The sequence below is a fragment of the Sparus aurata genome, chromosome 7 (genome assembly GCF_900880675.1).
Source record: "Sparus aurata chromosome 7, fSpaAur1.1, whole genome shotgun sequence".
In the NCBI taxonomy this organism is placed as follows: Eukaryota; Metazoa; Chordata; class Actinopteri; order Spariformes; family Sparidae; genus Sparus; species Sparus aurata.
Genome location: NC_044193.1, coordinates 22032257 through 22048173, shown reverse-complemented (window position 1 = coordinate 22048173; position 15917 = coordinate 22032257). Strand labels below are relative to the sequence as shown.

The window sequence follows — 15917 nt, the reverse complement described above, 5'->3', positions numbered from 1 at the left end:
TTAAGAATTTCGATGTACTTGCCACGGTAAAGCATAACTACAGTGGCAAAGATGATCCAGGTGAGGATCAGCAGGAGCAGGCAAAAGGTTATTGCTTTGGCCTCATTGTAATTTTTTGGGAGATCTTTTCCCATGTAGGAGAAAATGAAGCAAAGAGAACACAAAGATAACAGTAAAAGTATGGAACCAGAAAATGCTGCAAGATTAAGAGTACAACTAAGTATTATTTTGTCTGGGTACCAAACTGTTTCATTGTAGGGCTTGGGTGGGTCAAAAGAATAGCTTATAAGAAGTAAGAGCGCCTGAGTACCAAATGCCACTGTGATGACCAGCCAATTTCCATGATATTTCAACCACCATGTTTGAAGCTTGGGGAATTTGGCAGCAATTTTGAAAATGCAAACAATTTGAAACGAGCGCACAACAAAACATGCCAGACAAACATTGTAGAACAAAACAAATGGCAAGAACCTTAAGATACAAAAGGAAGTTGTTGGCTTATCAAAGTAAAAGAACACACTAATACTAGACAGACTGAGGCAGCCTAAAATTAAGAAGCACATTGGTCCCCCAGCAGATCTGACAATAGGTGTGTTGTAGTTGATGGCAAAGAGAACAGACATGGCTGCTGTGATACCCACCAAGACACAGGCCAAGACCATGTTCACTATAGCTCCACTGTCTGTGAATGGGATGTACTCCACCACCCGCAGGCTGCATGATGTACTTCCTTCTGCAGACCATTCTGTCTTCTTACATTGGATGCACTTGTAAGGATCCACTGTATTATAAAAAACACAAAAGAAGGACAAGACAATATTTTATTTAATGTTAAATTGATTTTAGCTGTTTGTAGTAACAACTGCCCAAGAGGTGACTGCAACACGGCTATGAATGTATTCGAGATTGACAGGAAACACAATTCATTGCACATCCTTTAATATATAATAAATTACCTGTGCTGTTTACATGAGTTCCATTTGGACAGATTTCACAAGTGAAGCAGCATTTGTGGATTCGATCATACTTTTTTGCATGTCCTACAGGACATTCAGGGGAACACACTGAAGTAGGCACCTGTACAAGACAATTATTTAGCAGCACATCAAATATCAGTTAAGCCAAAGGCAACTGTAATGGGTTTGGACAAATAATGGTGGGGTATCAGATATCACACATATCCAGCATTTAAAAAGTTTGAAGATTTTATGTAAAATGGAACAACTCTATTAGACAATGACAAATTACATTTAGATAGCCCATGCACCATGGGAGCTACTTATATACAGAACCAAATCTACAATTTTCACATACAGGTTTTGGTGACTGTGCAATGAGACAACATCACTAATGTGACTGCTGGGTGTGTAGTCTGTATATTTTATCATTTTCATAGCCTTATATTTAATTAGTTTTATTGTTTTAATTCTAAATATCATATGTGTAATTCATTCAAACGGAACCAACAAATTATTTGTCCCCCTCCATTCACTACCATCCATTTTGTTTTTAGGCATTTCTCTCTGCGGTTAAACTGGTAATGGAAATGAAAACATTTTTACAACCATATCACCACAATTTTCCGGATATTGTATTAAAAGATACACATTATACAGAACATATTGTAAAACATATTGTAATAAGGGAAAACAACTTACTTCTCCATTCATGTACCACTGTATTTTGCTGTTGTTGATTAAGAAATTGACTCTCGGATACAATTCATAAAAGCCGATCTCCTGTGCATCACCACTATGGTTCCAGAAAACTATAGAATAGGATCCATACTTCGGGTCACCATTCTCATCAAACTGAATATTCTGGTTTAAAAGTGTAAAATTGGACTTCTTCAGCTCTGTTAATACCTGATGTGGGTACAAAGTTCAAATGATCATTACTTCTTTGTGTTCACAATAGAAACGATTATATGCTCACAGATTATAACATTATTTATATCAGTTGTACAGGGTAAAAAACAAAAAAACTGAACAGTTTCCTTCTAATTTTTGACAACCTCCAGCAAAATTCAAATAAGTTTATATCTTAAATGATATGTATACTTACAATATATGGGTACACTTTAATATTTCCATCACATCTGCCAGATCCACATTGCATAGTGTTATGTAATGCATGAGCGATGGCATATACAGCAGAATAAACAGGAAAAGAAAAGGATGGGTCTGCAGCAAGTACATCTTCTGCGCTCACGCTACTGCAGTTGCAAACCTGATTACAAAACATATTTTGTTCTGCATTAAGACAGTTGTTCTGGCTTTTGGAAGCATAGATAAAATCATTGAAACCAGGTATTGTCACAACTGGCTGAGACACGCCAATTACAGTTCCAATATTTTTGATTCCTTGTGTCTTGGGGAGCCTCTTGTTTAAGGACCAGCTTTCTCCAGCTATCCACACCTTGTTTGTGATATTCAGTTGTATTGCTGACTCAATGAGAGCTTCAGCAATCATTTCAGGGGTAAAAACAATAATGATGTATATCCTCTGTGTCTCTATCTGTTTGAATATTTGAGGGTAATCTGGATTGTCATTGAGGCCTTTGGTGTATGCCAGGCAAATCTCAGTGTCCTTAATCCTCTTTATGAACAATTCCCGTCCATCAATGCCATAATCATTATCACTGTTAAGAAAAGCAATCCAGCGCCAGTTGAAGTGCTGCACAATGTTAAAAATCACTTCTATGGATTCTGTACTGGGATGCACTGTTCGCAGAAAAGAGGGGAATTTAGCTTTTTTTGAAAAGACAGAACTAGATGATCCATAAGTGACCTGTAAGTAGAGCGATAAGATAATCAGTTTCTATCATTATTTATCATTTTCAATGACAATTCGCAATATTAGCTGTTTCAAATGAACAAAATGATAATAACATAATCTTATACGGTGCAGTATTGATATAAGTCTGAAAAAAAACACTTACCATAGGAATGAGATCCGCCATGAACAATGGGGCTACTGTCAGGGTGTGAGTGCTTGAAAAAGGGCCGACCACTGCAATGACCTTGGACTTATGTGTGTGTTGCTCATGCGGTTCACCCCAAGGTTGAATCATGCCATTGGCTAAGAAGAGCTTTAAAATGCCTGGAAAACTCTGTGTATCTGAGCAGTGGTCAAATATTTCATAGCCTAGAGATACATTTGGCAGTAGGTTGGTAGAATTATTGATTTCTTCCACAGAGAATCTCATCAACTGAAACATTCGATAATGTGAAAGAAAAAAGGGTTGACTGAGGACAGAGAAAGAACAACAGGAGAAAAGTATTAAGAAGTCAAATTGCAGCTTCAAAATCCCTTATTTAGAGTTTTGCCAAAGTGCTTTTAAACAGTACTGTTTTAAAGGCTAAAATAAGTCATAGACATAGATGTTTAAAAAAAGACATTTTAGAGTATTATTTTGATCTTCTTAATTTAAGTATGAGAAGGCATCAACCAAGATATATTTGGAAAAACTCACCTTAAGCAGTCAATTGCTTCTGGTCTGTCATGATAAAAGGATGCACTGGTTTGATGAATATCAAACAGTCCACCTATCAAATAATCTCCTTCCAGCTGGAACTCTGAGGTTGGGACAGTGCATTGAGCCAAGGCATGTAAAACAAATCCCAGACAGAGACACAGAAAACCTAGACGGCGTTTCATTGTTTCAGTTATTGTTTACAGGTCTGATGTGAACTCTAATGCAATTTGCCTCTGCCTTTAAAAGGTTACGAGACACTAGTGGTCATTTCCATGCATGTGGGAGTGCATGAAGTGTGGCAAATAACTATAAATGGTTGGAGGGGAATTAACAAACCAACATGCAAAAACATCTCATCTGCTGCTCAACAGTTTGCCAGTAATGTAAATTTAAAAAAAGAAGCTGTTGTCCTTATTGATTATATATACCTGTTTGATAAATATGATGATGGCGAAAACAGAAATTAGATATGTTTAAAAATTCTGCATTACATGTTCCTTTTGCTACAACATGTGGCATACTTTCCTTTTTACCATTCCCGGATTTCAAGGACTGACATTGATTTCAGAAAAAAAAACTAGGCTTTAGGCACTTGACCAAAGAGTAAAATGTTTTAATAATAATAGTTAAATATTGCCAACCAGTTTCAACCTGCAAACACGTTTTTATATAGAGAATAATTGAGATAAACATCATTCTCACATTCATCACATAATGAACCAACAATCAGATTCAAAGGAAACATGATTACACAATTGCAGTGATAAAGGATTTTAGATAATGAAAATGTAACATATTATAATGCATTGTTGTATATGCAAATCATATGGTGTCATGCTGTCTAATTAACAAGTGTATCCACAATGTCCGTATTTAGAAATATTAACTATTACTTAATTTGGATCATGATGTGCTGAGGCATTGCATTTGAAAATCCAACAGATTATACATACATTTAAAAAAAAAAAATTCAAATGGTCACAAACTCAGACTGTTCCACACACTGTCTCCCTTTCACTAACATCAGCATGGCTGATGTTCAGCAAACTGTTTTGTCTTTGTTTTATAACAACTAAAACACAAAAGACTGTTAATCAATTAGTCCTGTTGCAGGGCACGTTTCATAATTTAATGGCCCTTTGGAAGAAATTTAGACTGTAAGAATGTTCTACAGAAGTACAGCTGACCTTGTAACATCACACTACATAGTGTCACAAGCAAATTTACACAAATTAGATTAATTCAACCCAGCATCTCTGGTTTAGGCTTAAACCAGACCACTTCCTCTTACAAATGATCGCTGCAGGATTGAATGTTAGACCACAGAGGTAATTTGAAAGAGGAAAATTTGCCATCACTCACAAAATGAAATGATAAATGGCCAGGGCTCTCACCAGAATTTGAATTCAGGCAACCTGCTGGTGTAAGGGCGGGACTCATCGTTTTGCTTGGTTGCAAGAGATAGGTATCCAGGAAGTGAGACATCTATGACATTTAACCATGACTCAGCATTAAGACACGAGTCACCACATTAATACCCAAAACATCGTGTCATAAAAAGTACAGAAGTTTATGTTTTATTTTCTAAAAATGACCCAATTATTATTGAACTGGCGTAATCTAACAATGTTCACAATCTATGCAAACTGGTTTTTAGATTAATGGACAATAAGGTGGCTCAAGCACATAACAACAGTGTTTGGTGCAGAGCAGTCATTGCTATGATATATCTGCACTTTAATATCAAGAGGTAAATCATTGGTTCATCCACAATGTGGCTCTACTGTAAAATGTCCTTTTCTTCCCTCAAGTAACTTTTCAAGCAATGTTCTTCTTCAGACTTAGATAAACCTACAGAGATTCCTTTATGTACACATGCTCTGGTAATGTGATAGCTGCATGATTATACTGGTGAATTATAAAACCCATGTAACAGCAAGTTATATTCATACAAATAAATGTCTCCTAAAACATATTAATATTAATCAGACCCTTCCCTACCATTACAACACCTCATAGTCCGTCAAATCCAAATGGTATTACTCCACTTTTTAGAGTCAACAATTCAGTTATCTGGATTTTTGTATGTTATATGTATAAATGTGTTTTTCCCTCCATGCATCTATTGATTTACCACCACTTATCCAGGGTCAGTTGTCCCGAGGGTTGGCGGCATTTTGAGCAAGGTAGTCCAGGGGCCCAAGGTATAAATGATGCATTCCCACTAAAACCATGCACATGCACTGGTACTTATATAAGAATGTCTCTTGAGACAGTGTGCACTTCACACACACATCCAGCCAGACTTAAATAATTTTCCAGAGCCAACTGTGGGCAATGTGATGAGGATGAGCTTAAATATGAAATAACAGACGTAATCTTACAGTAAATCTTTTTACAGATTTTTTATTTTTTTTTACTATTTTCTGCCAATTTCCCTGATTTAGTTTTTTTTGCAATCCATACTAGAAACTGTGCAACTTCAATCAAAGGGGCATTTATACATTATGATTTTTTGATTGTTTTGATCCTCAGTCGTGAATTACTTTATAAAGTCTGTTTCAAGCACAGAACTGACGGGCTGAAGTACTCGCTTTGGGAAACGCCTGATACCCTCAGCTATAACTAGCCTAAAAGTATGTAAGAGTATGGTTTGTTGTCTGTTATATGTTCTGTCTCTCTGACGGGTTCGGTGCTGTGAAAATTAATTTCCTCTTGGGCTGATAAAGTCTGATTCTTAAATCTAGTCTAAATATCCATCATCACCATCATCTCCCAGTTCTTACACTGTACACACCCTGCAAAGAACACTTCTGCCAAGTAGACTAGCTAACGGCAACTAGGTATCCCTGTTTTGACATATGCTACTGCTAGCTTGAAGTTAGTTCAACCGCCCCTCTACTCAGTCTGTGACATCACAAGAAGCTTTGTGGAACATTGTCAATGCATATACATAAGTCATCAGGATTTTCACAAACTTCCAAGTCCATGCCGCCCTTAAACTGTAACACCATAAGTAACATATTGTACGTTCATTCTCAGCCTTTGTTTGAGTACAGTTTTAGAAATAGCTAAACACAGGGCTAAGGATTGACACATACTGTATCAAGTGTGCCTGTTGTCCCGTAGACAGTATCACATTGAAGTGGTGCCATCGTGTGGTGAGATCAGTGTTACAGCAGTCACAACAGTTGAACAGAGAAAACACACAAATCCCATTTCGAATTGCCTTCACACAGGAGATAATTAGATTTTTATTGTGTTCCCCTAAAGTATAGTGCACATTCAAAAGACTGTCAGTCCATATGCAAAAAACATCATAAGCACATAGTCTCTTGGATTTAGTTATTTAAGAACAAAGGTTGAACATATAAAAACAGCTCTTTCTCAAGTGTAAGTGAGACACATTTCTGACGGGGTAGTATTCATGAACTGATGAGTAGTTAAGTATTGTTTTTTAATCTGGCAAAAGGATTTGGTGGATTATTTGAATGGAAACCATCAACGTTAGTGTACAACTTCTCTTTCATGAGCATTATCACTACAAATTACATTGAAATCAGAGCAAGGCAAAAGTTCCTCTGCAAAAAGGCTGCTACTCAAAATGTTCATAGTTATAGAAAATGTTGCCACCCATTTAGAAAATTTCAGAAATGTGTGCCTGTAGTTAGATTGTTGTATCTTAGTAAAAGACTTATTGCTCATTGGGTCATATGTTATAGAAACAACAGCAGTGAAATGCTTTAGAAGGCTGAAATGTAGAGATTACTACTCCACATATTTATGAGAAGCTGCTATTGGCTCATTGTTTTGGTATAATCCTGAATGATACCTTGGAAGTACTGCTTTGTGTTTTTGTGGGGTTGAAATACGATGATGTAACATTTTGGGAGAAAATACCACAACAGAAAGGAGTAGAGACTGGAGAGTACTGCCAGAGCGTTAAGAATTTCGATGTACTTGCCACGGTAAAGTACGGCTACAGTGGCAAAGATGATCCAGGTGAGGATCAGCAGGAGCAGGCAGAAAGTTATTGCTTTGGCCTCATTGTAGTTTTTTGGGAGATCTTTGCCCATGTAGGAGAAAATGAAGCAAAGAGAGCACAAAGATAACAGTAAAATCATCGAACCAGAAAATGTTTTAAGATTAAAGTCACAACTAAGTATTATTTTGTCTGGGTACCAAACTGTTTCATTGTAGGGATTGGATGGGTCAAAGGAATAGCTAATAAGAAGTAAGAGCACCTGAATGCCAAATGCCACAGTGATGACTAGCCATTGTCCATGACATTTCATCCACCAACTGTGCAGATCGGGGAATTTGGCAGCTATTTTGAAAATGCAAACAATTTGAAATGAGCGCACAACAAAACATGCCAAACAAACAGTGTAGAACAAAAGAAATGGCAAGAACCTTAAGATACAAAAGGAAGTTGTTGGCTTATCAAAGTAAAAGAACACACTTATACTACAAAAACTGAGACAGACTAAAATTAAGAAGCACATTGGTCCTCCAGCAGATCTGACAATAGGTGTGTTGTAGTTGATGGCAAAGAGAACAGACATGGCTGCTGTGAGACCCACCAAGACACAGGCCAAGACCATGATCACTATAGCTCCACTGTCTGTGAATGGGATGTACTCCACCACCCGCAGGCTGCATGATGTGCTTCCTTCTGCAGACCATTCTGTCTCCTTACAGTGGATGCATGTGTAGGGATCTGCTGTTTCTAAGACATACAAATTATCAATAAAGTTAAGGTTGAAATAGAGAACCCATTCTGCACTATTGTCGTTTACATTGTACATTCTCTCTTTGAAGAGTTAAAAAGCTTGTTCAGTCATCAGGATGGAAATGGAAACCTGTCATTCTTCTTTACCATGGAATAAAGCTTTGCAAGAATCCAGAGTCATCCTGTATTAAGACTATTCTCATTTTCTTCATCTCATGTATGATAATTTACCTGTGCTGTTGATATAAGTTCCATTTGGACAGATTTCACAATTGAAGCAGCATTTGTGGATCCCATCTTGCTTTTTTGCATGTCCCACAGGACATTCTGGGGAACATTGTGATGTAGGCACCTGTGCAAGAAAATTGTTTAGCAACAAATGAAATGTAAGTGAAGCAAAAAGAAGAATAATACCTCTTCTTACCGAAAAAATCGGGAAGAGGTGTTTTTAAATTGATTAGGAGCTTTTGTGAAATGGAAACATGCCTACAAACACTTCATATTCAGACGTCACTGCAAATGACACGATTAACAACCACCATCGGTTGATCTATGTTAAGCCTGTCAGAGTTGATTCTGAATGTCGCTCAACCAAAACCAAACTCATTCTTTCATGGAAAAATACTAAACTTTTCTACTACATACTGCAATACTATAATTAGCAAACTAAAAAAAAAAACTTACTTGTCCCTTTGTGTACCACTGAAGTTTGGTGCTGTTGATGAAAAAATTGACCCGTGGGTAAAAATTATAAAAGCCGATCTCCTCTGCATCACCACTGTGGTTCCAGAAAACAATAGAATAGGATCCATACTTGGGGTCACCATTCTCATCAAACTGAATACGCTGGTTTAAAAGTTTAAAATTGGACTTCTTCAATTTGGCTAGAACCTGATTTGGGCAAACAAAGGAAGACCATTACTTGCATGTGTTTACAATGAGGATATGAGATTTGAATGAATAGTTTTTAAAAAACATCCCCAGGTAGTGAGTAATTTCAGTGTGATGCCCCCTTCAGAGGCATTAGGAAGTGATTTATCTCATTATACACTTAAGCTTTTGTCTAAGATTTTAATGGCAGTGCAAGGTAAGCAGAGTGGCTAAATCTTTCACAGGCTTAAGATGGAAATTGGACCAAACATTTGCACACTATGCCAATAGCTCTCAATAAGATAAATTACAGAGATTGGTACCTTGATATTAACAATGCCTGCCAAGCAGCAGTATAAGATATTGAAAAAAAATGCTTTGATTTAATTTATCAGGAGTTAACAGTTGGTTGTGTGGCTCTCTTGTCAGCTTTTATTTAATTGAAGTTGAAAAAATCTGCTTTAAAGTTCATGTTTACTTTCTTTTTATGTTATAACTAACCTTTTGTTGAAGTTAACTCGGGAACATAAACAAGCACATTAAGACAGTGAGCTCTTCCATGGACTTACCATGTGTGGGTACAATGTAATATTCCCATTACATCTGCCAGATCCACATTGCAAGACATTGTGTAAGGCATGAGCGATGGCATATACAGCAGAATAAACAGGAAAAGAGAAAGATGGGTCCGCAGCGAGGATGGCTTCTGTACTCAGGGTACTGCAGTTGCAAACCTGACTACAAAACATACTTTGCTCTGCATTTTCACAATGAGTCTGGCTTTTTGAAGAACTGATAAAATCATTGAATCTGGGTATTGTGATTAATGGCTGAGACACCCCGAGTACAGTTCCAATATTCTTGATGCCTTTTGTCTTGGGGAGCCTCTTGTTTAGGGACCATCCATCATCTGCAATCCACACCTTGTTTGTGATATTCAGTTGTATTGCTGACTCAATGACAGCTTCAGCAGTCGTTTTTGGAGCAAGAATAATAATAATATGTATCCTCTGTGCCTCTATCAGTTTGAATATTTGAGAGTAATCTGTATCATGACCAAGGCTTTTGGTGTACGCCAGGCAGATCTCAGTGTCCTTAATCCTCTTAATGAACAAATCCCGTCCATCAATGCCAAAATCATTTTCAATGTAAAGGAATGCAACCCAGTGCCAGTTGAAGTGCTGTATGATGCTAACAATCACCTCTATGACCACTTTATTGGGATGCACTGTTCGCAGGAAAGATGGAAATTGTGCTTTTGATGAAAAGACTGAACTAGAAGCTCCATAACTGACCTGTTAAGAAAAAAAAAAATCAAAACTAATCTTAGATGAAACAATTGTTATAACATAATTACATACGTTTATTATAAATTATTCGCTCTGTCTGAAATAAATGTTAAAACATAAAAAGTAAAATCCAATTTACCATGGGAATGAAATCGGCCATGAACAGTGGGGCTGCAGTCAGGGCCTGAGTGCTTGTGAAAGGACCGACCACTGCTATGACTTTGGACACTTTGGACAGATTTTTGTGTGCTTCACCCCAAGGTTGAATCATGCCATTGGCTAAGATGAGGTTTAAAATGCCTGGAAAACTCTGTGTATCTGAGCAGTGGTCAAATATTTCATAGCCAAGAGAGACATTTGGCAGTAGCTCGGTAGAATTATTGATTTCCTCCACTGAGAATCTCATCAACTGAAACCTTCGGTAATTTGGGAGAAGGAAGGGCTGACTGAGGAAAGAGACAGAACAACAGCAAAAAAAGGATTAAGAATTACTTTAAAGTATCAATGTTGTTACTGAAAGTTGAAATAAAATCCTAGTTGGGACCCCTGTACAGATTTGGATGTTACAAAACAAATTTCATGGTACAAGGATGAAGGTCCGACTTAACATGTGTGTCACTTTGCCATAAATTTTTTTCTCATGTTTAAGGTAATATTTTGAATGTACAAATAATCTGTTAGACTAGTTCAGTGTGTGTGTGTGTGTGTGTGTGTGTGTGTGTTTTTCTTTTTTTACTTCAGCAGATATCCACTCACCTGGAGCAGTTGATGGCTTCTGGTCTGTCATTATGAACAGGGTCAGTGGCATGATGAATATCAAACAGTCCACCTATCAAATAATATCCTTCCAGTCGAAACTCTGAGGCTGGGACAGTGCATTGAGCAAAGGCATGTAGAAAAGATCCCAGGAGACACAGAAAAGCAAGACAATGCCCCATTTTGTAGTTAACCTATCTTTTACCAATCTACATGAACTCCAAATGGGATTTGTCCCTGCAAAAGTTATGAGACAGTGATCTGTTCCATTCACAAGAGAGAGAAATACATGCCGTCAAATGGTTGGAGGAGTATTCACAAATCAGTATGCAAAAGCTGCTGCTGCACATACTCCCTGTGATGTATATGAACAGGGTTTGCCAATCATCATTGGCAAGCAAGTGAATGCCTCAAACGTGGTATTCTTAAAAAAAAAAAAGTAGATGTTGTCATTTGGTACAATTTGGCGCCCCCCACAGTTCATGACACCACAGTCATAAATACAAATCCCATATTTGTCAGATGTAAAGTGGGTGCTAACTACAACAAGATACTGTATCATCAAAATTACTTTGATGCTGTTATAGGTGTATGCTGTTATTTAAGATGTAATGAAGTCCTGTCTGGGCTTCCTTCCAAAACCCTGGACAGGCTCCAGAACCCTGCTACTAGGGTCCTTACCTGCACCAAGCCCTGGCAACACATCACCCCACTCTCATCCGCCTTCACTGGCTCCCAGTCAAATCACGCATAACTTACAAAATTCTCCTCCGGACCTATAAATCTCTCCATTCCCTCGCCCCCCAATATCTGTCTGACCTCCTCCACCCCTACACCCAGTCTCGGAAGCTGCGCTCATCAGCCTACACCAGCTCTCCAACCCTCACACCAAACTGCAAACCCTCTGCGACAGAGCCTTCTGTGTGACAGCCCCCACTGTCTGGAACACTCTCCCAGCTGAAATACACAAACAGACTTATCTAGAGACTTTCAAAAAAGACTTAAAAACCCATCTCTTTAAGGCCTATCAGCTCTAGGTCCAGCCCCAAAAATAAACTTTTCTAGTTCTTTATCTTATATGTATTTTTGTTTCTCCATCTATTCTTTGTTTTCTTTGTTCCACTCTGTTAAGCGTCCTTGGGTACCCTGAAAGGCGCTATATAAATTACATTTATTATTATTATTATTACGCTGTCAGCAATCACATGAGATAAGCTTAATGGTTACACATGACAGAGTCACAAGCAAATTTACACAAATTAAATCAATTCAACCAAGTCTTTGGTTTATGGTAAAAGACCACCTCCTCTTACAAATGATCCCTGCATGAATGAACATTGGACCACACAAATCATTTGAAACAGGAACAGATTTGAATCTAGGCATCCTGCTGGTGTAAGGACGGAACTTGGTGTTCCATTTGGTTGCAAGGGATAGGCCTCCATAAAGTGAGGCAGACTGAGACACAGTGAATATAAATGGTTAATCAGCTATGACTTTTAACCTGAATCAGCATTGACACATTGTATTTGGTAATCTCACTAAATCACCACTTTTTATGAAATTGTGTTTTGTGGTCTAAATCACCACATTAAGACCACAATAAACAATTTCATAAAAAGTATGTGAGTTAATGTTTTATGCTCTAGAAAATAACCAATTACTGTAAACTTGACTTCAGTCTGACAATGCTCACAATCTTAACTAGATTGTTTTGTTGTTTGGAAGGGGTAACGGTCAATAAGTTGGGTGAAGCGCTTGACAATAGTGGTTAGTGCAAAGCAAATACATTGTGGATAAAAGGATGAACTTGAATCTTTAAGTAAGACATTGTTTAGGTATATTGCCAATTTCCCTGATGGCATTATTATATATACACTACTCACAATAAGTTAGGGATATTGTGAGAGACTCAGTGGATTTCATACATACGGTGTTTGTTTCACTTCAGAGAGTTTTGGGATAGGGAGACAATTGTATTGGGGTGATAGACACACCTCATTTTGTGTTTTCCATGTAATGGTCTCACTGTGTACAGTGTGCCTTACATATTGGGGCCAATACCAAAAAACTAAAAGACAACCCTTTTCAATGTGGCATCAAGTTCAACATTCTGTGGGTGTAAAAAGCTGGTATTGTCAGCAAGTCATTCCAAGTTCATCATTTAAACAGCCATGAACACGCGACGTCACTTAACGGACGAGCAGCGCCACCTGGCCATAGAGCGCCTTCGGCTCGGTGGCAGGCAGTCAGATGTTGCTCGTGAACTTGGTGTATCTCAAAGTGTCATCAGCAGACTTGCATCAAGACACAGAACTCCTGGCAGAGTTCGTGACAGACCCAGGAGTGGAGCCCCACGAGTGACAGACCGCAACGATGACCAGTACCTAACGACCTATGCACTCAGACATCGTTATGCAACTGCCACACAGCTGCAGGCCCAGTTACGAGATGTTAGGGGTACTAGGGTTTCCAGACAAACCATTCGAAACCGACTCCACCGCTTTGGCTTGAATGCCAGACGACCGTTGCAGGTGACTCCACTGACACCAAGACACCGCTGTGAACGTTTGCAGTGGGCACAAGACCATGTGACCTGGACAATGCAGCAGTGGTCTACCGTCCTGTTCACTGATGAGTGTCGGGTCACCCTGCACAGAAATGATGGTCGTCAGCGTTGCTGGAGAAGGCGAGGTGAGCGATACGCCGAGGTCAACATGGTCCCCAAGGTTCCCTTTGGTGGAGGAGGTGCAACAGTCTGGGCAGGCATCACTAGTCAGCGCAAAACAGATTTGGTTATTGTAGATGGCTCAGTCACTGCACGTTCTTACCTCAGAGACATCATAGAACCCATCATCATCCCCCAATTCCGCCAGCACACCCCCAACTTTCCGTTCATGGATGATAATGCTCCACCACATCGTGCCAGAATTGTCACAGCTCGACTTCAGGAAGTCGGAGCGCCTCATATGGTATGGCCAGCAATGTCCCCTGACCTGAACCCCATAGAGCACGTCTGGGACCAGCTGAAGCAGAGACTGGATGATCGTACCCCACCCCCACGTGACCTGGCAGAACTGCGTGTAGCACTTGTGGAGGAGTGGAATGCATTGCCTCAGAACAACATCATGAGGCTAGTGAGGAGCATGAGACGTCGCTGTCAAGCTGTCGTTGCGGCAAATGGTGGAAATACCCGCTATTGACATTGTCAATTTTTGTTTTTTGGGGTATTCCTTGTTATTGTCAAAATTTTTGGGGTAATAAATATTAAACTAATGAAAATGGTGTTTCTTCTCATTCATTATTAGTAATATCAAAGGGAACTTTTACTTATTTCATTAAAATTCAGACCAAATAGGAAAAGCACTCATGTAAATAACAATATCCCTAACTTATTGTGAGTAGTGTATATTCGTAACTGTTTCATCATTTTATTAAATTATTCAACCCAGTATCTTTGGATTTATTCTTAAAGACCATTTACCTTACAAAGGATAACACAGGTAATTTAAACAGGAACATTTGTCATTATCAGCAGATGAAATGATAAATGGCCAGCACGAGCTGAATTCAAGCAACCTGGGCCGAACTTGTCATTCTGTTGGTAGGATAGGATTGGCCTCCATGATGTGAAAAACAGTGAATATGAAAGGTGAATCAGCTATAACCCTTTACCATGAATCGACATTAAGACAAAAAAGTAAATCAAATCAATCTTTATTTGTCACAAACACAATTCTTATGCAACATTTTTCCAAAATGTATTTGGCAGTTAATCATCACTTTATACTTTGCTCTTATTTCAAGATCTTATTCTTAGCTCCAGTAGTAATACATTAATCAGTATTGACATTTGAGGGATTAAAGTATTAAAGTTAAAGTATATTCAAAGTCCAGCAGTGGTCTCTCATGTAGACAGCACCACAGTTTATTGTTACCGTCATGTGTTGAGATCTGTGTAACACCCAAAAACACACATTCTATAATATATCTTTATTGATTTGGCATTTTGAATGAGTAAACACATGTGATTTTCCATTTAATGTCTTGAGGCTGTTAAATAGCACAACCTGATATGGAGTATAGTGTCCAATGAATCTTAGAGTTGTATGAAGTATGTTTTGTTTTATTTATTAATTTATTCATGTTTTTGTATCTGTAATATATTCGCTAATTTAGCTAAATAATTGTCTAAATAATTTCAAAGAAAACTATTTCGCATACTATCCACTCAGCACTCAAAGTGCTTGTTATTTTCTTGATGCGAGTTAGATGAGAGGGCTACTCTCCCATCTGTTGATTAAGTATGAGAATACAGCCAATAGATAGGTAGCTTAGTTTAGCATAAAGACTTAAAGCAGGGGGAAACAGCTAGCCTGGTTCTGATAAAAAGCACAAAAGAATGGCCAACCAGCACCTCAGAAGCACACAAGTGAGTTCATAAGGGTAATATGATCTCCAGTGTCATATTTAAAAGACATGTGAAAGTTGTATTGATAACCCTCCACAGGAGAACAAAGAAGCGTACTCCCCAAAATGTCAAATAATTCCTTCAATAAGCACAAGTGTGTCATCAAATGTGACTTATAATATCAGAATAAGTGTCACAATCATTGGGGGGCGCCGTTTAGCTCAGTTGGTAGAGCGCGCATCCCATGTGCTGAGGCCCTGCACAGACCCGGGTTCGACTCCCAGCCCAGGTCCCCATGCTGCATGTCACTCCCCCTCTCTCTCCCCCTGTTTCCTGTCAATCTTCAGCTGTACTATCAATAAAGCCATAAAAGGCCCAAAA

General features: G+C 38.5%; 1 protein-coding gene and 1 pseudogene across 1 annotated transcript; both read right to left on the bottom strand.

The window, feature by feature from the left end:
* Positions 1-270: 270 nt before the first annotated feature.
* LOC115584313 (taste receptor type 1 member 2-like) lies at positions 271-2962 on the bottom strand (annotated as a pseudogene).
* A 4310-nt stretch (positions 2963-7272) lies between these two features.
* On the bottom strand, positions 7273-11307 carry LOC115584605 (taste receptor type 1 member 1-like). Its single transcript, XM_030422144.1, has 6 exons — positions 11126-11307; positions 10509-10815; positions 9650-10375; positions 8895-9101; positions 8442-8562; positions 7273-8201 (listed from the first exon to the last, which is right to left on the bottom strand). Exons 1-6 carry the CDS (start codon positions 11305-11307, stop codon positions 7273-7275), a joined length of 2472 nt encoding a protein of 823 aa, XP_030278004.1.
* Between the last annotated feature and the right edge of the window lie 4610 nt (positions 11308-15917).